At 47.3% G+C, this 25,798-nt stretch overlaps 1 protein-coding gene across 2 annotated transcripts; it reads right to left on the bottom strand.

Annotated features, from left to right (window-relative positions):
* Nucleotides 1-463: 463 nt before the first annotated feature.
* Nucleotides 464-25,798, bottom strand: UFD1 (ubiquitin recognition factor in ER associated degradation 1). 2 transcript variants are annotated; one of them, XM_025933236.2, is made up of 12 exons: nucleotides 25,638-25,798; nucleotides 22,288-22,420; nucleotides 21,877-21,909; nucleotides 18,201-18,322; nucleotides 14,947-15,077; nucleotides 12,532-12,604; nucleotides 8,118-8,186; nucleotides 6,745-6,810; nucleotides 6,427-6,474; nucleotides 5,561-5,649; nucleotides 4,054-4,135; nucleotides 464-587 (listed from the first exon to the last, which is right to left on the bottom strand). In XM_025933236.2, exons 1-12 carry the CDS (start codon nucleotides 25,638-25,640, stop codon nucleotides 513-515), a joined length of 924 nt encoding a protein of 307 aa, XP_025789021.1. In that variant the 5' UTR covers nucleotides 25,641-25,798; the 3' UTR covers nucleotides 464-512. The 2 variants fall into 2 exon arrangements, with proteins under 2 accessions (XP_025789021.1, XP_086538391.1); XM_086682265.1 differs by having other exon boundaries at nucleotides 22,314-22,420; nucleotides 25,638-25,737.

The following is a 25,798-nucleotide window of genomic DNA, read 5'->3' as shown; positions in this document are numbered from 1 at the left end:
GTAAAATAAAAATAGAAACACCCTTCCTCATATACTTAAATTGCAGCCAGAGTAATGGGATAACCACTATTTACAGAGCACATATCTAGCCATTTTTTCTAGGCCAAAGGCAATGTTCTAAGCTATCAACCTGGGAAAAGAGAGGATTAAGTGAAAAAAGAGAAACAACACCTCAAGTTAGAGCAACCCAATCCCCTCCATTGGTTTTTATCAGGAATTGGGGAACTCTGCTTTGGCTAAGGCAGTGGGAGCACCCCCAAGGGCTGAAAACAAGAAGGGGCAAGGAGGAGGCTTGCCTATGGGATCTCAGAGTGAGCTTTCTCCTTCCCAAAATCAACCACCAAGTCTGATTGTTCCACTTCCAGGTCAGACTCAGTAATTCTTAGGTAACTCTAAACAAAACACAAAGTGACAGCATCCTCTGCAACAGTCTAATCCCATCAGAGCCAGTAACTAAAAGCCATTATGTTGCAATTGATTATTTTATTTTCCAATCAGCCAACAGTCCCAACTTATGGCTTTCTTCCCTTTTTACGCAACGACTGTCCTTCTCCAGAGAAAGCGACGAATCTGCCTCCAGCTTCATCCTAAGTGTGAAGATAAAATACTATTTTCAGAAACTCCTTGGAGGCTTAGAATAAATGCTTTATTCTGTTGACTCATGTGCCAGCCACCCATTTTCCTCACTTCCACATTATACATAAGAAGAAATGTCTTTGAAGTGGAAACATAAATCATAGTCTACTGAATTGAGAAACAAAACCACAGAATCACAGCTATGCCTCTACCACAGCCTTTATTCTCAGGTTGAATGTACATCCTTTTGCAGAAGAATCACATTTTCAAAATGGAAAAATGTAAAAAATATAAAATACACCCCAAAAGAAGAATCATCTGTAATTTCACCACCCAAAAATATTTCCAGCCACTTTATTATATATGACTATATATGACCTATTATACTTCCCGAGTCTCAAGTCAATGAATTTCTTTTCTCGTATAGGCTACAGAAAATTCCATCATGTGGGAGAGGCAGTCTTCCACCACTGGATGTTACTACCAGGTTTGCGGTATTGTAAACAGTTGTGGTGAGCAGCTTACTGTGTTTGTCCGCAACTCTGATTTTTTTTTTTTTTAGAAGTATTATTCTTCCATAAAAGGACTGTGTGTTATTTTTAAGGCTTTTAATATTATGGTCACTAACCAGCCCTCAGAAACATTCAATCAAGCTATTTTCCCACCAAAAGAAAGAGGGCTTGTTTTTTTCTGAACTCCTGAAAACAGCAGGTATCTTTTCATCAGTTTGTATTTGCTAGTCACTTGGAGGCGTTATCTGTGCAAGAGGATTTCACACTCCATAGTACGTGCCCCTGCCTGCACTTGCCCCTCCTGACCTCCATGCAGGAGTGTACTGGTGTGGTGGCAACCATGTCAAGTTGAGTCATAGCTAAACCAATCAGCCTTCCTTTTCTGCAGAGCCTTGTGTCTTGTCCTGCTGTCCCTGTGTCTGGCTTCTCTCTTCTGCATACATTCAATCACAGCAGGCACCCCGCTGTTTTTGTCTGTTTGCAGGTGCATCTCATAGGGCCTTTAAGCTGCCCTACCTGGACTGGCCATCCTCTTGGTGCTACGAATGGCTTCAGGGCTCCCTATTTCCTGGACCTAAGGCTTTCTTATTTCTACTTTATTCCTTCATTTTAGTAGGGTACATCCTCCAGATGCTTCCTGAGAAAGGGTGTTTGAGGAATACCTTTTTGTGAGATCCTACATATCTGAAATTAGCCTTTTCTACTCTCACGTTTCCCTGATAGGTTTGGTTGGTGTTAGATTGCTGGGGCTGCCATAACAAAATATCACAGCCTGGGTGGCTTAAACAACAGATATTTTCTCATGGTTCTGGAGACTGGAAGTCCAAGATCAAAGTGTTGACAGGTTCGGTTTCTTCTGAGGCCTCGCTCCTTAGCTTACAGATGTCTGTCTTTTTGCAATGTCCTCACACGCATGGTCTTCCCTCTGTACAGCTAACAAGGGCACCAGTCAGACTGGGTTGGGGGGCCACCCTAATGGCCTCATTTTAACTTAATCACCTCCCGTAAAAGCCTTTATCTCCAAATACAGTCATATTCTGAGGTGCTGGGTGTTAGAGCTTCAACACAGGACTTGGGGGAATATAGTTCAGCCTGTAAGAGTTGGGTACAGAACTTTTTAGAAAAGTTCCCTCTCAGAATTTTGAAGACACTGCTCCAAGATCTCCTAGCTTCCTGTGTCCTGCTAAAATGATGCCATTCTTAATCTGTGGTACAGCCACTTTCTGCCTTCTGAAAGCTTTAGGTTCTCTTCTTTGCCTCAATAGGGGGCTATTTTCATTCACAGTGTTGGATGCTCAGGGGGCCCTCCAATCTGTAAACTCTGTGCCCTTTAGTCTGGGGAAATTACTTCCCTGATGGTTCCTGCCCCTTTAGTTTCTCTAATCTCTTTTCAGAACTCTTCTGATTTAGAGGTTAGCAGCAGAAACTTCCTGACTACAGTCTTCACTCTGGGGTGAGCTGGCTGGCACATTCCTCAGGGTTCATCAGACTGTCCAGAGAAAGCTCCTCCAACTGCAATAAGCAAGTCTGGCAGCCAGTGTGTGAGCCAAGCAAGGGAAGGATATCAAGGGTGACAACATTCAGGATACAAACTCATTTGTACTTTTAGTACTTTACTCATTTGCTCTTTTAGTTCAGTCCTATCCACCGTACTGATGGCCCCAGCCTCGGGACCTGTCGTGATGCCTCTTCCAGAAGACGAGCCTCCAGCTTTCTCCTGGGGTCAGGCAGGTACATCCCCAGCAGGTTATGGGGATAGTGGCGGGGGGTTGGGGAGAGGAGGTGCTGTGGTTCGGTTCTTTGTGACACACATTCCATCTTTGTCCCCCATTTCCAGAGGTGCCTTTCAGAGCTCTACTCTCTACACCAATCTGCCTCTTGGCTTTCCCCACAGCCAGCTCAGAATGTGGCTTCCATGGCCTGCGAAGTCAGTTACCCCTTCTGTTCTGGGGCTTTCAAAGTTTTGTAGCAGCTGCCTCCTCTTCTTGCCAATGTCTTTATTACCTTATTACCTTGTGCCACAGCTTTCCTGAGGGTTCAGGATGGGGTAGCGCTAAGCATGTGCCTTCAATCCCATCGTCAGCCACACATTTCTTCTCCAGTACTTATGGATTAAACAGCTCCAGCTGTGCCTCACCCTCCCTTTCCTGTATCTCCAGCAGTCAGGTCACAAGTCAGCCTGGAGGACGGCCCTGCTGAGGCCTCCAAGCTGGAGGCAGCAAGCCCCAGCATGTAGCTGGCAAAGGCTTGGAAAGGCACTCAAGGAGGAGTCAGAGGATAAGGTCTCATGGGGGAACCACACTGGTTCCTCTGAGCCTGGAAGTTTCCCAACACTGTGTTAATTCAAGGAACATTAAGACCAGGGCGGGATGCAAAGGGGTAGGAAATATGTAAACGGTGTAGTGGTCTCTATCCCCAACCACCCCACAGGAAGAGGGGAAGAGTTCAGTGGCCAAGGGGCTGGTGATGGCCCTGCAGCCAGGATCCTGAGTGGGCTCACAGAACATCTGCCCTCTAGCCTACTCTAGATCCCCAAGACACTGAGCCTTAGGGAAAAGGAACCAGGAGAGTGGTGGGTCTGAAGTGCTGGTGTTCTAGAAATAACACGAATTGCCCCTGAACCCTGGGTGCCCTCACCTCCACACATCTTCAGGCTCACATGTGTAAAAATGCAGACAATCACGGCAGCCACCTCAAGGGACGGGGCTGGGGATTAAATAGTTAACTATGGCACTTGGTCAAGGCTCTGTGAGCTGGTATTGTGTCGATCACCACTGCCAGGTGACACCAGAGCTGTGGCCTACACACTCCCCGCATAGTCTCAACGGGACAATCAGGCTGCCAGGGAGAGGAGGGCCCTAGGCATGGGGAAAAATATGACAGAAACATCCTTATTCAGAATGGAAAGAACTCTCCAGTCATCATTAACAAATAAAACTTTTCATTACCAGTAAAATAAACTCACCTCTTCAACCTTTTTGACCAGTGGACGTGAATTTCTGATGAAAGTGATCTTACCAAGTTTAAATTCATAATTGGGAATTCCCCTGTGAAGGAGAGCAAGGAGGAGAAGTGTTAGTTTCAAGAGAAAAAAGCATTAAAATTCATTTTTTTTTTAATGTTTATTTTTTGAGAGGGGGGTGTGGAAGAAAGAGAGCACACACACACAAGCGGGGCAAGGGCAGAGAGGGAGAGAGAATCCCAAGCAAGCTCCATACTGTCCATACAGAATCTAACATGGGGCTCAAACTAACAAACCATGAGATCATGACCTGAGCCCAAACCAAGACTCATACAATTACCCGACTGAGCCACCCAGATACCCTGAATTAAAATACCTTGTTTTTTTTAAAGTTTATTTATTTATTTTGAGAGAGAGAGAGAGAGAGAGAGAGAGAGAGAACGAGCATGCACATAAGCAGGGGAAGGGCAGAGAGAGAGGGAGAGAGACAATCCTAAGCAGGCCCTGCATTGTCAGCACAGAGCCCGGCATAGGGCTCGATCTCACAACCCATGAGATCATGACCTGAGCCAAAATCAAGAGCCGGACACTCAACTGACCGAGCCACCTAGGCACCCCTAAAATTCATTCTTGGCAATCAAGAGGAAGGCAGGCAGAAGATACAAGTGTCCTCCCGACAACTCTCATTTTGGGGTACACTGCTGTACCCACTCTGGCCTTGGGCCAGCCCTCTGGTGCTCCCCAGCATCCTTCCTGAAGTAACCTGAAGGCAACTGGGGAAGAGGCCCGTAGACCTGGGGCCTGGCCTGCAGGGAGGGGTCACCTGGAGGCTTGGGGGCCTCATCATCTCTGTCCTCTAGCCTCATAGAGCCTGCAAGGGCTACATTCACACTGAATTCTTTAAGCTCTCTTAAGAGACTGGGTAAAAACACTGCCAGCATTCTCCTTCTGCTCTAACACACAGAGTAGACAGGTGACGACATATCCCTGCTACCTCCATGAAGGCCACCAGAGCAGGGAAACTGCTCTAAGAGTCTCTGGGCCCCTAAACAGAAACACATTAAGTAAGGCAGTTCCTGCCTCCTGTTTGAGGGAAGTTGACATAATGTGACTTGAATTATTTGAAGTCACAAAATAGGAAAACAGGGAGATTACTAAACAGGTAGTGGAATGACCTGAAACAGGAAAGCAAGCTGATCAGGTACTACTTGGGAACAGGTGGAGGCAGAACTGGAAGCACCAATGGAGGCTGTGGGAGAGGCTTGGCAGTTGAGGAAGGGCACCAATACCCACTGTCCCCCTCCCCACCCCTCCAGAAACAGTGGCTCTGGTGGTGCTCCAGCCCACTGAGGAGAACAGGCAGGGGTCATCCATTAATACTGCCAGCCTCCTTGGTCCAGGCTTGGTCTCTAGAGCTCCAGTGAGGTGGCCCCACCCCAGGAATCTGGCACAGAGCCTCCCTGTAGGATGACAAAAGCATCAGGCGGGAGCAGAGTCGGGACAGACCCACCTTTTAATGTCTCCAGGCTTGATTGGGGAGGGACTGGGCTCTACACCTTTTTTCTTCCCATCCAGTCTATTTCCAGAGCCGGAAAAGGCCTAGACAGGTGAGCAAGAAAGTGCGCAAGAGCTAGTGAGCATACACATGCCCTTTGCCCAGAGATCGCTGCAGGGATGTGTGTTGGAGGTGGGCTGTCCAGACCCCTTAAGAACTGAAGCCCTCACTCCCCAGCTGCTGGAGTATGGACAGCCGAGAACTCTCCGCCCAGCTCCTCAGAGGATTACAGGGAGATGAAAGGAGCCTCCTGGCCCAAACACAGCCACCCTATGGGGGCAGCCAATAGCTAATGACAGGTCAAAAGGTCTGGCCCTAGCTTCTGCAGGGCCACCCAGCTCAGGGCCCCAGGGGTGGGGTGGGCTAAGGCCTCTGTTGCAATGCCCCACAGCTCTACTTTCTAGTCCATCTCCTCTGCTGCCTCCCAGCACCCTGGTGCCAGCACACCAGCCATCTCTACCTCTTCCCAGGGAGGCTGGCTGGCGGCAGCGATGGGAGGTCACACTGCAACTTCCTTTCACAGAGGCCATGTTATTAGGGATAGAGCAAATGTCGTCATGTCTGGTCAATCTAAGAGAAGAATACGTGTGTCCTATTTTAACTTTTTGGTAAGTTAGAAATCTTCAAAAAGAAGAAGAAAAATTGGAAAAGCCTTGTAGAACTGTTAGGAGGATTCCAGGAGAAAATGGATGTAAAGTGCCACGTAACCGAGAAAGTGCCAGATATGTGTGTACACGGATGCCCAGAGCCCCAGTCCCTACGGAGGTCCCCAGATGGCACAGTGGGCATACAGAAAGTTAAATGTGTGGCCTGGTACTCACACGGAAGCCCAGCTCTCCAGCATAGCCGCTGTGGTCAGCTTCGCCTTCCTGATAGGGACAGAAATCATGCAATAAGCCTCTCAGCAGGGATACCCCAGCTTTTCTCTTGGGCCTCTCATTGCTACTGCCAACCCGGCACCCCAACAGCTGGGACACACTGTTCCACGGGAGCAGGGCACGTGGCCATGTCAGCACCGGCAGAGGCCAAACGAGAATCAGCTGTCAGGACAAAACCAGGACACCCTCCCACAAAAGTCCCATTACCAAAGAGGGCAAACAGTGCTGGAGCTGGGGAGGGATGTTGGTGAAACAACTTACAGCAGACTCCTCATGCTGGACTTGTCTTTCAGGCTCCTTGTAACCCAGTGGGGCATCGAAGTCTACCTGTGGTGTCAGAAAAGTAGTTTTGAGATGTGGAGACACTTAGGCTTCCTTAGCTTTTCCAGTTTAATGGAGACAACTGTAGGTTCACATGTGGCTGTAAAAAATGCTACAGAAAGTTGCCCTGTATGCTTTGCCCAGTATTCCCAATGGTAGTGTTTTAGAAAAACTGCATATAGTATCACCACCAGGATAGCAACAGTGACATGATCCCACCTTCCTGTTCAGATTTTCCAGTTTTATACTGACTCACTGGTGTGTGCATGTTAAGGCCTCATAATTTTATCACAAGTGTAGGGCAATGTCTCCATCCCCACAGCTGAGATACTGGACTGTTCCAACATCACAGGGACCCCTTGAGTTGTCCTGTTACAACCACACCCGCCTCTCTCCTGGCTTTCTCTCCTAACTCCTGGCAACCATTACTCTGTATTCCAAGTCTAAAGTCTTGCCAGTTTCAAGAATGTAATACACATGGGACATATAACATATGTCAGAATATAACCTTTTGGGATTGGCCCCTCTTGCTCGGCAGCATTCCCTGGAGATCTACTAGGCTGTTGTGTGTACCAGTAGTTGCTTCCTACACAGGAGCTAAGTTTTCTTAGCTTTTTATTTTTTAAGTGTATTTATTTATTTTGAGAGAGACAAAGACAGTGCAAGTGGGGCAGGGGCAGAGAGAATCCCAAGCAGGCTCCACACTGCCGACAGTGCAGAGCCTGACGTGGGGCCCGAACCCATGAAGCTGTGAGATCACGACCTGAGCTGAAATCAAGAGTCAGATGTTTAACTGACTAAGCCACTCAGGTGCCCCAAGTTTCCTCAGCTTTTAAGAATATTCACTCTTTAGGGGCACTTGGGTGGCTCAGTGCGGTTAAGCATCCGACTTGGGCTCAGGTCATGATCTCACAGTTCATGAATTCAAGCTGCGCATTGGGTTCTCTGCCATTAGTACAGAGCCCACTTCGGATCTTCTGTCTCCTTCTCTCTCTGCCCCTCCCGTGCTCACACTCTCTCAAAAATAAACATTTAAAAAAAAAAAAAAAAAGAATATTCCTTCTTTAGCATGTCTAAGATGCTGGTGGGTGCAGCCATCTCAGAACTGGCTACAACTCTGCCAGTTCTCTTGGTCTAAGAAGGATCATAAGGTCAGCAGCCTCCTTATAATGTTCTGATATCATCTTCCTCCTCTTTCACCCAAACAGTCCCAGGGGCTACATGACACCCTCGAGGGGAACTGGCCTGCAGGGGCCATCAACTGCCCATCTTCCTTCACCCCAAGCGCACTTGTAAGCAGCAAAGGTACTCACATTCATGTCACACTCAATGATGGACACGGCTTTGTCAGGCTTGGTCTCCATCACCCGCAGTTCATAAATCTGTAGGAAAAAAACAAAAATCAGTTTCACAGTTCATGGCAGCATTGGGGGCTGTCGTCATTCATGTTACTGTGGCTCCCTACTAGGCTCGCAGACACACCATTCACCTCCATGACCCCCTCCCCCAGATGCACCTCTTGCTATGACAAGGGAGCTGCCTTTGTGGAGGAAGGCTGCTTTGATGCCCATAAGTGGTTCAAATCAGACAAGGTAGTTATGCATCAAATTGCAAAAGACACAACCTTTATCTCAGGAAGTTCACTTCTAGGAATTTATTCTAAGCAAATAATTAGCTAAATACCCAAAGAGAAAATTCTGAGAATGCTCACTCCAACATTGCTAATAATAGTGCATTCTCAAAATACCTACCAATAAATTGGCTAAATGAATAATATTTGTTCACATATATAGAAATTATAGTCACCAGCGGAATACCATGCAGTCAATGGGAGAAGTTAAAAAAAAGTCATATTGCTGTATGTCTAAGATGATCTCAAGTGTGTCAAAAATGTGTATCAAAACATCCAGAAGCGGGGTGCCTGGGTGGCTCAGTCAGTTGGGCGTCTGACTTCGGTTCAAGTCATGATTTCGCGGTTTGTGGGTTCAAGCCTTGTGTTGGGCTCTGTGCTGACAGCTCAGAGCCTGGAGCCTGCTTCAGATTCTGTGTCTCCCCCTCTCTCTGCCCCTCCCCTGCTCATGCTCTGTCTCTCTCTGGCTCTCAATAATAAATAAACATGAACAAAAAACAAACAAACAAACAAACAAACATTCAGAAGGATAAGAACAAAAAGTGGCAGAATCTGCTTTTTCATGCATCGTTTCTGGTTTTCTGTTTACCTGAGTATGTCCTGCTTTTACAAAGAACAGTCTGGAGAGTCCCACCATTAAACAAAAGCCTCAACATTAGGGGGAGGGTCCCCAAAGTAAAGTGAGAAGGCTTCGTGTGCCCAGTCTGTTTTTAAGTTTCCTCATTATTTAATAGAAAATGAACAGGGGCGCCTCAGTGGCTCAGTCAGTTAAGTGGCCAACTTGGGCTCAGATCATCATCTCAATGGTTCAGGAGTTCAAGCCCCACATCAGGCTCTGTGCTGCTAGCTCAGAGCCTGGAGCCTGCTTCAGATTCTGCATCTCCCTCTCTCTCTGCCCCTCTCCCACTCAAACTGTCTCTCTCAAAAATAAACGTTGGGGCGCCTGTGGCTCAGTCGGTTGAGCGGCCGACTTCGGCTCAGGTCATGATCTCACGGTCCGTAGGTTCAAGCCCCGCGTCGGGCTCTGTGCTGACAGCTCGGAGCTTGGAGCCTGTTTCGGATTCTCTCTGACCCTCCCCCGTTCATGCTCTGTCTCTCTCTGTCTCAAAAAAATGAATAAACGTTAAAAAAAAATTAAAAAAAAAAAATAAACGTTAAAAAAATTGGGAGAAAAAAAAAAGATGAACAGAAATGAACGCATGCTACTGTACGGATGTAACGCAATTTCTCCAGTCAAAATCTGGGCTGACTCCAATGGGTTTGCCAGCACCACACTACTACCAAAACTGCTATGAAATCTGCACATGCACCCCTGTCTCCGGAGGAACATGTTCTCATTTTGCTACAGTACTGCCTTCAAACTGCAGGTCACAAGGAATTAGTGGACCATAATACCAACTATGTTGCAACCAGAGCTGGGAAAGAAAAATCTTAGAAGGAGCACTATAGAAATGCTAGAATATATTGCGTGAGGTATACTTCCTATACTTCCATGACAATTTCTAGTGTTTTGTATTATTCTTAAACATTCAACATGTATGTGGAGTTCCCAGTTAGTTTTACTGATTGAACTTTTTCTTGGGTTGCAGACACTTTCACTCTGAACAACTCTTCAGGCTTATTCTTTTCTAATATTTTAGATGTTCTTGCTCGAGGCTCTCAAACGTTATTACTGCTTTATGTGGCGACATTTACCAAGATTTACTTCATATTTGCTAGTTTATTTGTTCACCATTCCTTCTGGCATGCTGGTCTTTCCTTCTAGGAGAATGCTTATTCCTGAAGCACATGCTTTTGAAGTTCCATTAGTAAATAAACTCTCTGGGATTTGGTTTATCTGAAAATATTTTGATTTTGCCTGCATTCTTTAAAGATTTTGGTGACAGTTACTTTCTGTCAGCCTCTGAAGATACAGTTGCTCCTTGAACAACATGGGTTTGAACTGCCGCTGGTCCACTTACATGCAGTTTTACAGCACAATACCTTAAATGTATATTCTCTTCCTTGTGACTTCTTTTTTTTTAAATTTTTTTCATGTTTATTTATTATTTTGGGGAGAGAGAGACACACACAGAGTGTGAGCGTGGGAGGGGCAGAGGGAGAGACACACAGAATCTGAAGTAGGTTCCAGGCTCCAAGCTGTCAACACAGAGCCTGATTAGGGGCTGGAACTCATGAACCATGAGATCATGACCTGAGCCAAAGTCAGATGCTCAACCAAGTGAGCCACCCAGGCACCCCTCCTTGTGACTCTTTTAACAACATTTTCTTTTGTCCAGCTCCACGATACATATAACATAAACTATATGTGTTAATCGACTGTTTATGTTCTTGGTAAGGCTTCCAGCCAACAGTAGGCTATTAGTAGTTAAATTTTGGGGACTGAAAAGTTATTTGTGGGTTTGGTGACCCTAACCCCATATTCTTCAAGGGCAAACTGTATTCTGCTATTTTTGGCTGTAACAGTTGCTGTTCAAAGGCTTACTATTTACTGTTCTTTTCTAAGTACCTTCTCTCCGCTTATTTGGTATATGCAACTCACCCTGTTTGATATATACTATACTCCCTGTTACTGTGGGCTGAAAGCCAGTTCTAAAACAATTTCATTTATTATCTCTTCACAATATTGTGGCTCCATCATTCTCTCCTGCTGGGATTTTCACAGTGTGTGTGACTCTCTCAGTGTACCCAATAATTCAGTCTCCCCTATGCTCATTGCCTTGATCTCTTGTGTAGAAATTTTTTTTAATCTTATTTATTTTTGAGAGAGAGAGACAGAGAGAGACAGAGAGAGTGAGCAGGGAAGAGGCAGAGAGAGACAATCCCAAGCAGGTTCCACACTATCCGTATGGAGCCTGATTTGGGGCTCGAACTCACAAACCATGAGATCATGACCTGAGCCGAAACCAAGAATCGGACGACTGAGCCTCCCAGGTGCCCCTCCGTGTAGAATTCTAAGGCATTTCTCCAGATTTAGCTTTCATTTCATTAATTCTTTGTCAGCTGTTATTTAACTCTTTGACTGTTTTTCAAACCCTCCTGGTTATTTTTGGTAGTCTTTTATTGATTGCTAAATTTTATGATTCTGTTTTTAAAAATATCTTTGAACATTTTACACATAAGTACTTTATGTTTGCATCTGAAAATGCCAATACTGATTTCCTTAAGGGTCTATATCTGCTTTTCTTGTCTCTGCTTGGGTGTCAGGTGACAATGTCCCCAGGCAAAGCCAGGTTCTGCTTCCCCTGTGCCCCACAGCACTTGGGAGCACCCTGCAGGGCCAGCTCCTTGAGGGCCAGTCCAAGGGAGGGAATCACAAGGACAAGGACCCAGGCTACTTTGTTTCTGTGTTCCCACAGACCAGCAAAGGGATTAGCTCAGATCATAGGTGCAGTGGAGAGGTTCTAATGGAGGCACAAGCAGTACCCTTGGCCCCATGGGATACAGACTATGATTAATAATGTTTAGCTCATTCAACTGTAAATGCAATCAATCCTCAAAACAGAGCTGCTGAATGAATTACTACAGGGGTTTAAACATGAACACATAAGGATTTTAAAAAGCAAAGAGTAGGCAGCAATCCTGATAAAAGCCATGCATACCCTGCCTAAAAAGAACCCCAATTCATTCTGTGCTGACAGCCTGACAGCAGGAAGCCTGCTTGGGATTCCCTCTCCCACTCAACCCCTCCCCCATTCGTGTGTATATGCTCCACATGTTCTCTGTCTCAAAATAAATAAATAAACTTAAAAAAAAATGGGGACCCATGGACGGCTCAGTCGGTTAAGCAACCAACTTCAGCTCAGGCCATGATCTCATGACTCGTGGGTTTGAGCCCTGGGTCAGGATCTGTGCTGACAGCTAAGAGCCTGGAACCTGCTTTGGATTCTGTGTCTCCCTCCCTCTCTGCCCCTGCCCCGCTTGTGCTATCTCTCTCTCTCAAAAATAAATAAAAAATATTTTTAAAGAAAGAAAGAATGAAAGATCCCTCCCCCCACCCCCCATTCAAACATCAGAATGGACACTGCAAGTCTTCAGGTGTGACCTACGCTGACCTTGGCTCTGGGCCCTATTGGCCCCGTGGTTGAGACACTCACCTTCTCATTGTAGTTGATGGCAATCACATCCCCTGTGGTCAGGCAGGCAAAATTTCTTAATGCGTTTTCTAATCTGCAGACACACACTGTTAAGGCAACATGGCAAGATGGGTACCTTAAATCTGAAACAAGTTCTATAAAGGTTTAGATGATCACTGTCATAAAGTATACCAGACAGGCATATACTGGGCTGGTGCTAAAACACACGGCTTTGATACAGTGAGATATTACTCAGCAATAAGAGAGGGTGAACTCATTAGATGGATGAATTTCACCAACACTGCTGAGGGAAAGAAACTGCCACAAAGTGTTCCCTCAAGAAAGGCAGCTCTCTGAGGGGTGGGAAGCAGCAGGGAGGTTCCTAGAGCTGGATATCAGGTGAGGAGGGGCAGGCAAGGGCACAGCAGACCTTTTGGGAAGATGGAAGTGTTCTGGGTACATGGGTGTTCACGTTTGTCAACTGACCAAACTCGGAGTTTTATTGTATGTAAATTACACTCAACAAGTTGATCTTAAAAATCCTATGGGAGTATGGAAGAAAAAAAGACTGAATGAATCATAAATAGGCCCCCTCAAAAGTTCATCAAAAATCAAAGATGTTCTGACACTTGTTCTTCTATCTTTTAGGTGGTAACCCAACTTTAGGGCAGTATGTTCTAAAATAAAAACTAAAAAAATAAAAATTAAAGAGGGAAAGGTAACCTGTAAACCCTTTTTATAATTGCAAATAATAATAATTTCTCTAAAACTGAATAACCCAAATGCCCAGGCAAGGGAGTTATGCCTAATCACACGGAATACTTTAACCATATCATCCTTGTCAATTCAGAGAATTACTTTAAATAGAATGGGCAAACATACGACACTCCTCCAGAACCCAGCACTGTGACATGGCATACCAGGCAAGGCTCTCAAGAGTCTGACTTGAGGGGAGAAGACTCAGCCTGTCCAGGATCCCTTCTCTTGGTCAGATAGCCTTTCAAGATGAGAACAGCTTTGTGAAAGGGCATTCTGTGTACACTGTCTTCGCTCCCTTGCATAAAATGCCATGCTGTTGGGGTGCCCTTCCCTTAGCTCCAGCCCAGCTGTCAGAGCCAGCCCACTTGGTTTCTGCATCACAGCTCTACGTGCCCAACCTTCTTGGCTCTGTGCTGAGTCTGCCTTTACTAAGAGTGACTTTATCCTGACTGTCAGCCAGACCCAGGAGCACCAGACTGCCTCTCCGCTGACGAAACTGACACTCTTTCTCCATGAACTAACAAGTTAACCATGCGGATAGAAACAGCCTCTGAAAACAATCTGGAAAGTCTGCACCGCAACACACATGAAAATCCAGAGAAGATCAAAAGGGGGCATGGTCATCGAGGCAGACACTCCTGGGCACTGATCACCAGACAAGCACCTCCAAGGCAGTGCTCTGAGGCATCAGGTGAGCAGACATGTCACAGTATGTCACCCTGCCTGTAAAACGGGAAGCCTCCAATGATGAGTGTGGCGAGCACAGCTCCCCAAGCCCACACCATGTCCAGGACCAAGTCATAGGGAACTCAATACGCTGGTCCAGACATAGTCAGCAGGAGACTCACAGCCCACACGTCCAGGATGTAGCCGACATCAGCTTGCTCCTGGGTTGGGGTTGGGGACAGTGTGCAAGTAGGGCGGGTAGAAGCAGTTTTGTTTTTTTTTAAACTACCTACCTGTCTGTATTGTTCAACTGTGTTTTATCGAGCCTTTTAAAAACAGATAGTGGAGTGGTTGCCCTATAACAAGATCTCAACAAGCAAGCCAGGGCCTCCAATCTAGAGGTCTAGACCACAGACCACACACAGCATGCTCCTTGCCCACACCAGTTGTTTCTTAAATTATCAACACCCATGTCTGGCTCACATTCAGAGAACATTATCAAAAACCACTAAAACCTAAAACCTTTTCTTTTCTCTTGCTTACAGAAAAATGTACTGTGTCACTGCTCCCCAATGGTTTGGAGTGAAAAGCATTAACCCTGGGTAAAAGGTGAGGCTGAGTAGCATTCATGGTTGAGGTGGGGCACGAGGGGCCCGTGAGGGTTTGGGCCTTAGAGGCAAACCAGCCAGCCTCCTTCCACCAAATACACTGAGCTTTGTGCCAGGTGCCCCAGTCTACCTGGAGGAAGGGTTCCACTTTGCTCTCAAGGAAGTGCCTGGAGAGTGTCCAGAAGAGGCCCAGAGAGTGCCGCGTGTGTTTGTCCAGGCCCAAGCCCAGGTCCAGGCCAGGGTGGACATGCTGGCTAAACACCATTATTCTCAAACCACAACTCCAATCAGAAACAAATGTGTGGTCCCCAAAGTAGGCACATGCTCAACAAAGAGCTCGCTTTTTACAGACTGCCAGCACACCCCTCCCTTGTCCAGAAGAACCCTTATCTCAAAAGGATACACTGCTTTGGGGTTGGTGATGTCCAGGAAGTCAGGGCTCTGAGGCTGGAATTTGGAGTACGTGGCTACTTGAAGGTTGACACTCTCCACCTGGACCAAGCCCCCTTCTTCCAACAGCAAATTCTGCATCATCTAAAAGAAGAAGAAAGCTACATGAGGCTCCTGGAAATCAAGTGGCCAGCATGAGCATCATCTAACCACATACTCAGCAGGCCAAAGTCTGGCATTCTGATGGCTCTTCCTTGGGTCCCTGGAAGAGGAGCCTGAGATGAGGACTTGGGGACATGTAATTTAATTGCGATTTGATGTTAGGAAAGAAGGTAAAGCCAACCAGCAAGTGAGTCAAAGGCGTGAAAGGAAGGAGGCCTTGGGGTACTACCTAGGTGCCTGCAGCCAGCAATGTGTCTCTGTCAGCCTCTAAGAAAAGATGGTCCCCTAGAAGGAAAGGCCACTAGCTCCAGGTCTCCTAGGGACAGTGTTTCCCCAGGGAAGCTCACCCCTCCATACCTTTGAGTTGTCTCACACACAACTTACAAGGCCTTGGAGCAAACACGGCTGCAACGGGAGTAGGATAATGATGGCACCAGGTGGGCTTACCTCAAATGGAATGGCCATATAGCTGAGGCAGGTGCAGGGTGGTGACAAGTCCCCAGAGGTGTCTGCTACAGGGGGTCACATAAAACTGACAAGATAACTTCATACTTCTATGAAACCACCCTGTGTGGTGGGTGCTGGGTGAGGAACAAGGCAGAAAGATACGAACAAAGGCTTGTGAGTACCTGGTGTGCAGGAAGTCAAGAGACCATAAGGCTGACACTCAAGGGTCTGAGACAAGGAGGGTGGGCCAGGAATGAGGAACCCTGCATGTCTTGGGAGTGGTTTTTTGCTTTTTTAATTTTAAACTTTCTTTTTTTTAAAAAATTTTATTTATTTAAAAAACAATTTTTTTTTTTATGTTTTACTTATTTTTGAGAGCAAGAGAGACAGAGCATGAGCAAGAGAGGGGCAAAGAGAGAGAGGGAGACACAGAATCTGAAACAGACTCCAGGCTCTGAGCTGTCAGCACAGAGCCCAATGCCAGGCTTGAACTCACAGACCACGAGATCATGACCTGAGCCGAAGTTAGACATTCAACCGACTGAGCCACCCAGGCTCAGAGAGAACCAGGGGCACCTGGCTGGCTCAGTCAGTAAGGCATGCAGCTTTTGATCCTGAGGTTTAGTTTGAGCCCCATGTTGGGTGTAGCTTAAAAAAAAAAAAAAAGCCAAAAACCAAAACCAAACCAAAAAAACCCCAAAAAACAAAAAAAAAAACCTTAAAAAAAAAAAGTGCAGTGAGAACCGTATGAGTGAGCCTCTACACACCCATCCCTCGGTTCAACAGATCACAGCTAACCTCGGCTCCTCATTCAACACCCCACTCCCTGACCGCATCCCACACTGGGCTGCCCTGGAGCCAGTCCCAGGCATCACATCCCTTCAAGAACGCTTCACCCAGGCGGCACTGACGGACCAGCACTGTGGCTCACAGAGGCGGTTAGGAGGTAACTCTAACAGTCCAAGGACAAGATACAGGTAAGAGGAAGGTAGGCCAGGGCCAAGGAGGGCAGAGGTCATGAGTGAAGCTAGAGGGTGAGCAGGGCCCTGTGGGCCTGTAGAGGTCCTGACACACTCTCATTGAAGGACACTCTTCAGGCTGGTGTGGTCGCTCCAACAAATGTAGTACACATAGTAGGACAGGCACAAGGCAGCAGGCTTCCACGCACTCCCAGTGGTCCTGGGCGGAGATCTCGATCTCGGCCAGCGGATGAGGCCTCAGGTGCTAGAAGAAAGGCCAGCATCTGCTCCAGGCTGACTTGTCCTGAAGAGGCCTGGGAGCTCTGGGTGGGACAGAGCACCTAACAGAAAGCACCTGCTCACGTACCGCTGAGGGTCAAAAGATCATTAGGCCAGCTCTGCAGCAGCAACTGGAAACCCCTAGGCAATCATCTGCTCTGGCCAAGAGCTGGAAGGCCAGCCCAGGAAGAGGCAGGTCTATGCTACCTAAAGAAGCTTCCCAGGGAATACGATATTTCTTGGCAAAAAGGATCCAATTAGTTTTCTGGTCCAAAGCATCCTGGGAGATTGGACAAGGGGCCACCAAGTCTGTGGGTTGGAGAGAGAACTTTGGAGGTACGGTGTACCCCAGTGTTACCACCTCCTCTTTTACCTCTACACATGGGTCCCAGAGCAGCTCTGAGGATCCAGAGTGGCCCTGAGAAGTTGTCAGTGTGCAACACTTCAGCCACCCACATCACTCTATCCGATGAGTGGGACAAGTCGTCCAGCCCAGGAGGGGCACCTGTAGACCTACAGGACAATAAGGTACCAAGTGGCAAGTGTTGGGAAGGGCAACTGAGCAAGGAAGCAAATTGAGTCTGGGCTTTGAGGCGTGAGTAAGAGCTCCTTTGGGACAGAGGCTGGGAAACAACACAGGAGGGACCAGGAAGCAGGTGTGATGGGAGTGCAGGGCTCCCGTGGGGAAGAGGCTGGCCGGGCCTACCATTAAGGAAGGACCCAGGCTCAAGAGAAAGTTTGAGTGCAAAAAAGAGACTTTGTTTTTATGGCAAGGAAGTGATACACTTTGGAAAGACTCAGTTACAGACAAATATCTAAACACACACACGATGATGTGACAAAACTGGGGGAGAAATTAGACTTGGGGAGCAAATGTATAAAAACCTAAAATTCCAGGGGTGGTGCCCTAGTGGCTCAGTCAGTTAAACATCCAACTCTTGATCTCAGCTCAGATCATGCATGGTTTTTGAGTTCCAGCCTTGCATTGGGTTTTGTGCTGACAGTGCAGAGTCTGCTTGGGATTCTCTCTCTCTCTCTCTCTCTCTCTCTCCCCCCCCCTCTGTTCCTCCTCCACTTGTGCTCTTAAAATAAATAAATGAACATTAAAAAAATAAATCAAAATAGAAACCTAAAATTCTGTACACAGACCACTTCAAAAATACTCCTGCTTCATTATTTTCGCAAAAGCCTTGCCTAGGAAATGGCAGGTAAACAGGTGGCTGTGGTTTCTAGGCTACCAGTTGGTCTACTGTCAAAGAAAGGTCACCCCCCAGCATGCAGAACCTTGTTCCGAAACCCTTCTCTATTAGCCATGTCATTGTTCCAGGGGCGAGGCTCTCCCATGTGCTGGGGGCCTCCCTACTTCAAAGCCCCAACCTGAGACTCTCAGACTCTCAGAGACTGGCACAGTCCCACTCACCCAGTGTGGGAGGTAGCAGATGCCCTCGTCGGCCACAAACTCCAGCACACCACAGTGCGTCATGCGGTCTGAGTTCTTGTTGGTCAGTTTGAACAGCATGGGGTAGGTAATGTTGAGTCGGCCTGAAGAGGAGAGAGAGGCTGAGGCAGAGCTTCGGTGAGGGAGTTCTATTCTCTGAATGCGCTCCTCTGAAAATCAGCCTCCCTGGGTGCTCCCCAGAGCAGGCACTCAAACCCACAAGGTGCTTAGGCCCCTGGATGCCTACCCACCCAGTAGACCCCATGCTCCCCTGACATATCACTTGGCCCAGAGCTCAGGAATGTTTGGTGACCCAGGTACACAGTACCGGCTCACACTTGAAGTTTTCTGAAACCCCAATTTTAAAAAGTGATACGTTAACTCATTTATTCATAAATAATTTCATTGCCACCCACGTGCTGGACAAAATCCATGCCTGCAAGGGTTTCTAGTTAGAAGGGTGGAAAAGAGCCTAAATAAATGTCCATCAACTGATGAATGGATAAAGAAATTGTGGTTTATATACACAATGGAGTACTACGTGGCAATGAGAAAGAATGAAATATGGCCCTTTGTAGCAACGTGGATGGAACTGGAGAGTGTGATGCTAAGTGAAATAAGCCATACAGAGAAAGACAGATACCATATGTTTTCACTCTTATGTGGATCCTGAGAAACTTAACAGAAACCCATGGGGGAGGGAAAGGGAAAAAAAAAAAAAAAAAAAAAAAAAAAAGGAGGTTAGAGTGGGAGAGAGCCAAAGCATAAGAGACTCTTAAAAACTGAGAACAGGGGCGCCTGGGTGGCTCAGTCAGTTAAGCGTCCGACTTCAGCTCAGGTCACGATCTCGCGGTTGGTGACTTCGAGCCCTGCATCAGGCTCTGGGCTGATGGCTCAGAGCCTGGAGCCTGCTTCCGATTCTGTGTCTCCCTCTCTCTCTGCCCCTCCCCCGTTCATGCTCTGTCTCTCTCTGTCTCAAAAATAAATAAAATGTTAAAAAAAAAAAATTAAAAAAAGAAAAAACTGAGAACAAACTGAGGGTTGATGGGGGGTGGGAGGGAGGGGAGGTTAGGTGATGGGTATTAAAGAGGGCATCTTTTGGGATGAGCACTGGGTGTTGTATGGAAACCAGTTTGACAATAAATTTCATATATTAAAAAAAAAAAAAAGAAGGGTGGAAAAGAAATAAACACGTACACCTAGATGTTGCAGTGCTCTGTGAGAGTCATGGGCAGGCCAGCCAGGGAGGGAATGCCAGAGAGGAAGCAGCCTGAACAAAGGCATGAAACCTAGCCAGTTTGGGAATGGCTAGCAATTGGGTGAGGCTGGGGCACCAGGACAGGGTGTGAATGTGGTCAGGAGGAGAAGGGATGGGCCAGACACTATGTAGGGTGGAAGCATACAGCAATGTGGCTCTCTGCAAGGTCACCACACAGTCCGTCCATCCCCTCACTCTAGTGGTCCCAAACTGAAGCCCCATGGATGGCCAGAGGCAGGCAACAGGACCATTGGCAGGCTGACTCAGGAGTGTAGGAGGTGCAGGCAATGTGAAGCAGGAGAACCCAAGAGTCGGGGACATAGCGGAGGGCTCTGCAACAGACTGATGCAGTGAACAAGCAACACTGTTTGCCATGTGCCAGGCTCTTGCTTACTCTTCCCAGAACAATGAGGTAGGGACAATCATTACCCTTTTCATCTATGGGGAACTAACATGCCCAGTCAGCAAGAAGCCCAGGATCACACAGCCCAGGAGTGACCATGCTGGGATTCAACCCAGGCTACTGGCCCAGGTTGATCTGGCTTAACCGCTAAAGCCCACTTTGACCTGTCGGTTTAAACATGGCAACAAAAGTTCCATTCAGCACCAGGAGGTATGGCAGACTCTGCCTAGGATTCTGGTGATGCAGATCAAGTAAGAAGCTTGGGCAGGAAGCCACAGATGAGGGAGAAGAGCCTTCAGAAGTGGCAGCAGTGGGTGTGGGTACCCCCCCACCCCTCCCACCCCCCCACCCCCCGCCAGTCACCAAGGGTGCCTTGGATGCTGGAGTACAATGGCCAAGGGCCCAGAGGCCAGGCCCTCTGTCCCCAGGGCACCTCTCAGCTGTGGAGTTGTGAAGCAGAACCATGGTCAGTCAGGGTGAAGTAGATCAGGCTGTAGCCAAGGATCCAAGATTCTTGTCGTTGGAGGAAACCCCTATGTTCCTCAGTCTAGTAGTTTTCAAAGTGCATTTCCTGATTTAGAGAAGTGCCTTGAGGCTCTGAGCCCTCTGCACTCCCTCACCTCCTCCAAATTGAGTAGTGATACTTTTATAAATTAAGACTCCCTGTAAGATTTCATTTAGACAAAATTTCTTCCAAGACTTAAAAGATCTGAACACTGATCTAAACTCTACTGTCCCAATCCAAGTCACTTCTTAGACACTTGTACCAAAGGTCACTCCTGGCACTCAGCTCCTGGGTCAGCTCAAATAGAAGGGCAGACTCTCTGGGGGGGCCTTGTTCCCTCCTCTATGATGACAGCCTGAGGGCTATGAACTCCAGGGTGCTCTATCTACCCACTGGCTAAGCAAATGCCAGAATTCAAGGCCTCTACTGTGTGTGGCCAGTGCCACTGCTGGCATTGGTTAAGCGATGCTGGCTAAAGGCCACCTCCTGTTTTCTGACTGGCGTCACATGGGCTTGGGCTGTTTATACACACGCCACAGGGCACCATCTAGAGGAGGCACTCCTGCCACATAGCAGCTCTGATGGACAGGTGCCATGTGTCCCTGTTTAAAGATGACAACACTGAAGTTCAGAGGCCAAGTCACTAGTCTATAGCCAGGCCAGGCTGCACCCCTTCTCTACAGTGCTGTCCCACATGTAGCAGATACCAAGTGTGGACCTGGGCTTTGGTGACCTCCACTATCCTCCCTTGGATGGGAGGAATTCACACCAGAAAGACCACTGAATCTCAAAAAGCAGTGACTGTGCCTGTAGTCAGGGGCATGAGGTGTCTCTATGGGTTGTTCTCAGGGGATGAGAGGTTGAGGAAAGAGGAAGTGTGGCCACTCTCACAACCCTTGGGACTCTCTGGCTCCTGCTATAACAGACAGAACCTGATGAGAGGGGCAGGTTCTGGGGCAGAAGATAATGCGCTGTCGATGCAGTGGGGCAGACAGGGCTAGAAATTTGGGCCTGGAACTAAAGAAACATGTTTGGGGAGGAGGTGAAAAGCCTATGCACAGCATTTTCTTGGGAGCTGACAGCCTCCTTTAGGGAAAAACCTAGTGAACCCAGCCAACAGAGTCAGCTGCCTCCGCAGGGTGAAAAGCACTGTGTTCAAACTTTCCTTGTCCTGATGGGATCTGGATAAAGTGTGTGTGTGTGGAGGTGGGGGGGGTCGGTGTCAGGAGAGTAGAGAGCCTCCTTCATAGGGGAGAAATCTAGAGCTGAGTACTCACTGGCCCCCAACTGGACAGCTGGCCGCCGTTGGCCATCACCTCACCAGGCATCCGTGGGCCCAGCAGTCCAGCCCAGTATGCAACCTCCAGGGACACTTCCCATCCAGACACAACGAAGGTTGCCTACGTCTGGACATACTGAAGAACATATGCCCAAGTTTCTGCTGTCCATACTTAAATGACCTCAGTTCCCAGGTCACGGAGAAAATACTTACTGAGTTGATCGAGGGCTGAGGGCGGCATAATTACTGTGGAAAGAACATTTAAGAAACATTAAGAAAGTAAAAATTAAAAAGGCAGCACAAAGCCAAAATTTAGTTGCTGTCATATCTTTAAAACATACTACACGATACTTGTAAAGTAGCCAGAATTTCATAATGATCTTTGATAAGGAATTTTACTTGCTGTAATTTATTGCGGGAACCAGATAGCTATTAGCCATAAATCTAATCATAATTAGAACTCTCCCTCCCACCCCAGGCCCCCCTTAGGAAGTCTGGGGCAAGCAAGACTCTCACTGTAACTAACTTCTGGTTACACATGCAAAACAAGGGCTCCTGAAGACTGCAAGCACTGTAGGCTGAGGGCAGGAAAGGTTACTATTCAAAATAAAAACGAGCACATACTCTTCCCTCCTTTCTCCACATCTGACCTGTCATTAGGCCCTGCGAGCATGGACACGGAGAAGCAGCGGTACTGCGTGGAGAAGCGGTTCTGGAAGACCCGGGGAATCGGGTGGTCAAACATGTTGAAGGAGAACTACAAGGAAGGAAAGAGATACTGGAGTTAGAACAGAACAAAGGTACATCTCTTCACGTCAAAAGCCCAAACAGGTCACGGTAGTTGATGCTGCTGCACGTGTATAAAGGGCAAGATGCACGGCAATCCTGATGGACCAGAGCAGTCTGCCTGAAGCACTTCCCGGTGGCACAGTGAATCTCAAATCTGTTTCTACACATTCTGCCATGCCCAGTATCATCCCTCCAATCTAGAGTCTACTGCTTTCTTACTAAATCTTACTAAAATATATGATTGGCCACGTCAAGCCTGTCATTAACTTCTTTCAGTCTCCCATGCCTCCACTCCCCAAGGATCCAGGCCAGATCTCACATACACCTCAAAGACTGGCTACTGACAGCCCTTACAATCTCCTATACCGGCCACACCTGGTTTCTCCAACAGAAACACTTGCCCTCTTCTTGTTAATTTAAAGAAATCTATCTATCTGAGTGCCCGAGTGAGCAAGGGGTAGAGAGCGCGCGCGCGCGCGCGAGAGAGAGAGAGAGAGAGAGAGAGAGAGAGAGAGAGAGAGAGAGAGCAGATCCTGGAGCGGGGCTTGAGCTCACCCAATGTGGGCTCGAACTCACAAACCGTGAGATCATGCATGACCTGAACCGAAGTCAGATGCTGAACCGACTGAGCCACCTAGATGCCTCCGCCAAAACATCTATTGAGTGCCCACTATCTGCCAGGCTCTGAGCTAAGCACTAGCAAAACACTCTAATGATGTTTGCTCACTAACAAAACAGGTACAACATCTGCCCCTGGAGGAGCTGACATTCAAGACAAGGGAATCAAGTAAGAGAAAATGTTTCCACGTCTGATACTGATAAATGCTCTAAGGACAAGACGGGGTAAGGGAAAGAGCTCCTGAGAATGCTATTTTAAATGGGTGGTCAGGAAGGGACTCTGCAAAGACTTGAGTGCCAGGAGGGAGCCAGGTAAAAAACAGGGAATGGCATTCCAGACAACAGGAAGAGCAGGCACCCAGCATTTGCACCCCGTCCCTTTCCCCTGGCTTCCATGACCATCCTTTCCTGGTTCCAGGAACCTTCCTTGCTTTGCCCAGGGTTTGGACTGATGCCCCTCCAATGTGCTCTCATGGTGTTATGCCATGGTAGTCCCTCCTGCTAATAAGTAGAGCCAAGATATTGTGCCACCAAAGTTAGTATCCCAGCTCTTAACTTGTGGACTATGGTGAGGCTTAGAAAACATTTTACACAGCAATTTGGAGTCTTCTCAAAGTATTGCAATTGCCATGACGTCCCCCCAGCCAAATATAAAATTGCACTATAGGGCATAAACCCAAAAGAATTGAAGGCAGGGTCTTGAAAAGATATTTGTATGATGTTCACATGCTCATAGCGACATCATTCATAATAGCTAAGGGATAGAAACAATCCAAGTGTCCATCAGCAGATGAATGGATAAACAAAATGTAGTACACCCATATAATAGAATATTATTCAGCCTTTAAAAGGGAGAAAACTTTATCACATACTACAACGTGGATGAACCTTGAGGACTTTATGCTCAAGAGAAATAAGCCAGTCACAAAAAGACAAATGTTATATGATTTCACTTATAGGAGGTCTCTAGAGCCATCAAATTCATAGAGACAAGAATTAAATGTTGGTTGCCAGGGGGTAAGTGAGGGGAAATGGGGGGAACTGTTGTTTAATAGGTAGAGTTTCAGTTTCGCAAGATGAAAAACTTCTGAAGATCTAATACACGACAATGCGAATATACTTAACACTACAGAATCTATGCTTTAAAACAGTTAAGATGGTAAATTTATGTGGTTTTTACAAGTTTTAAAAAATATTTCACAATAGACAAATATTTCTTGACTTGATTCCAAATATACATCAAGTAGAGACAAAGCCTGATTAAGTAGTTTACTAGCAATTCCAAAATCAAAATTAGCAAGATGAATCTGCAGTCTTCTTAAAATGCAAACACAGCAAGTTACTGCTTAAAATCTCAAATGGCTCTTCAATCCCTGGGGCTTTAGCACAGTAGTTTTCAAACCTTTGTCTCTCCTTCCTTTAAGCAGAACTCTGTTCAACAAAGTCTTGGCCAGAAGCATAGCAAATGTGAAGGTAGAGCGTGGAGTGGGGCTTCCCTGAGGCTTTCACTACACCACCCCATCCAAGGCATTTTTTCTCTTTGCTTTTGTTCCTCATTAAGTCAGAAAATCCCCACGAAGTATTTAACACCCTTAACAATCTGCCTTCAATCCACCCATGAACCTGACCTTCTGCCCCTCTCTGCTGCTCCCTACCCCAAGTCCTACTTTCCTTCATAATCCCAATGTCTAGTATACTGCCTAGACCTATCAGGTATTCAGGGTCTTTAAGTGGATGAGGATGAACTTGAGAATGGAAACATGATTCAACAATGAAATACTTGGGACAAAACCTAGTAGTCATTATTTTTGCTAAAATAAGCAAATGACACTGAGGCAATGCTGTACAACGGTAATGAGACTCAGCATTGCATCCAGACAGACTTGGCCTCAAATTTCCACTACCCGCTTCTTTGACTACCAGTAAACTACCTACTTCTTTAAACCTTGTTTTTTTCATGGTTAAAATCATACTAATCGTCCTTGTCTCCAAGGGCATAGTAGGGATTAAATGGGATAAGGTGTAATAAGGGACTGTGGGTTTCAGTTGAAAGAAGTGTAAGAGAAAAAGCGCCAGCAACAATTAGCTACTACTGTTGTTATCCACTGAATCACTTAAATAGCCGAAGGCATCATTACAACCCAGCCAAGACCAAGAGGTACTGCGCTTGAGGAACTGGCTCAAGGGCTGAGTGTTCCGGCCCACCGGAAGGGTTCCCAAGCATTCTCCCTAGGGGGGCTGACTCTGCTGCTCACGCCCAACCTTTCAATTAATTTGGTGGAATGGAAACCTGTCACCTGTATAGCACTTATGAGACCCGTGAGTGGACACAAACGTAGAAGAGTTTTCACCCTGAAGAAGTTCAAGTCCAACTGAGAGGAAATTCGAACCATGCCCAGGACTACCGGAGATAAGCTGAGGCCGATCGTGGTCAAGGGTCCGGCACTCGCCCGGCGGGGGTGACTCGGCATCTCCGTGGCCGTTTCTGTCCGCCCCGCCGGGCCCGGCCTCGGCCCCTGGCTCCAGGCCCCAGCCCCAGCTCCCAGACCCTGACAGGCCACACTCACCATGGTGGACACCTCTGCCTGGCAGATGCCGCTTCACCCAGAGAACGTTAGGATGGGAGCCCGCCGACCCTCTCAGCTCACAGACGCCGAAGCCGCCGAAGCCGCCGAAGCCGCCGCCGCCGCTTCCGCTCCGACGCCCTGGGAGGCTCACCGGAAGTGCA

Source organism: Puma concolor, chromosome D3 (assembly GCF_028749965.1).
Source record: "Puma concolor isolate L17-30 chromosome D3, mPumCon1.1.hap2, whole genome shotgun sequence".
NCBI classification, from domain to species: Eukaryota; Metazoa; Chordata; class Mammalia; order Carnivora; family Felidae; genus Puma; species Puma concolor.
Note: the sequence above shows the minus strand (reverse complement) of the source record. Positions and strands in the feature narration are given on the sequence as shown.

Coding starts and splice junctions, on each gene's coding strand:
- UFD1 (XM_025933236.2), bottom strand. Junction 6,475..6,744: donor TCCAGCATGAGGAGTCTGCT/GTAAGTTGTTTC, acceptor TGTCCCTATCAG/GAAGGCGAAGCTGACCACAG. Junction 5,650..6,426: donor CTGGAGAGCTGGGCTTCCGT/GTGAGTACCAGG, acceptor TCACCTGTCTAG/GCCTTTTCCGGCTCTGGAAA.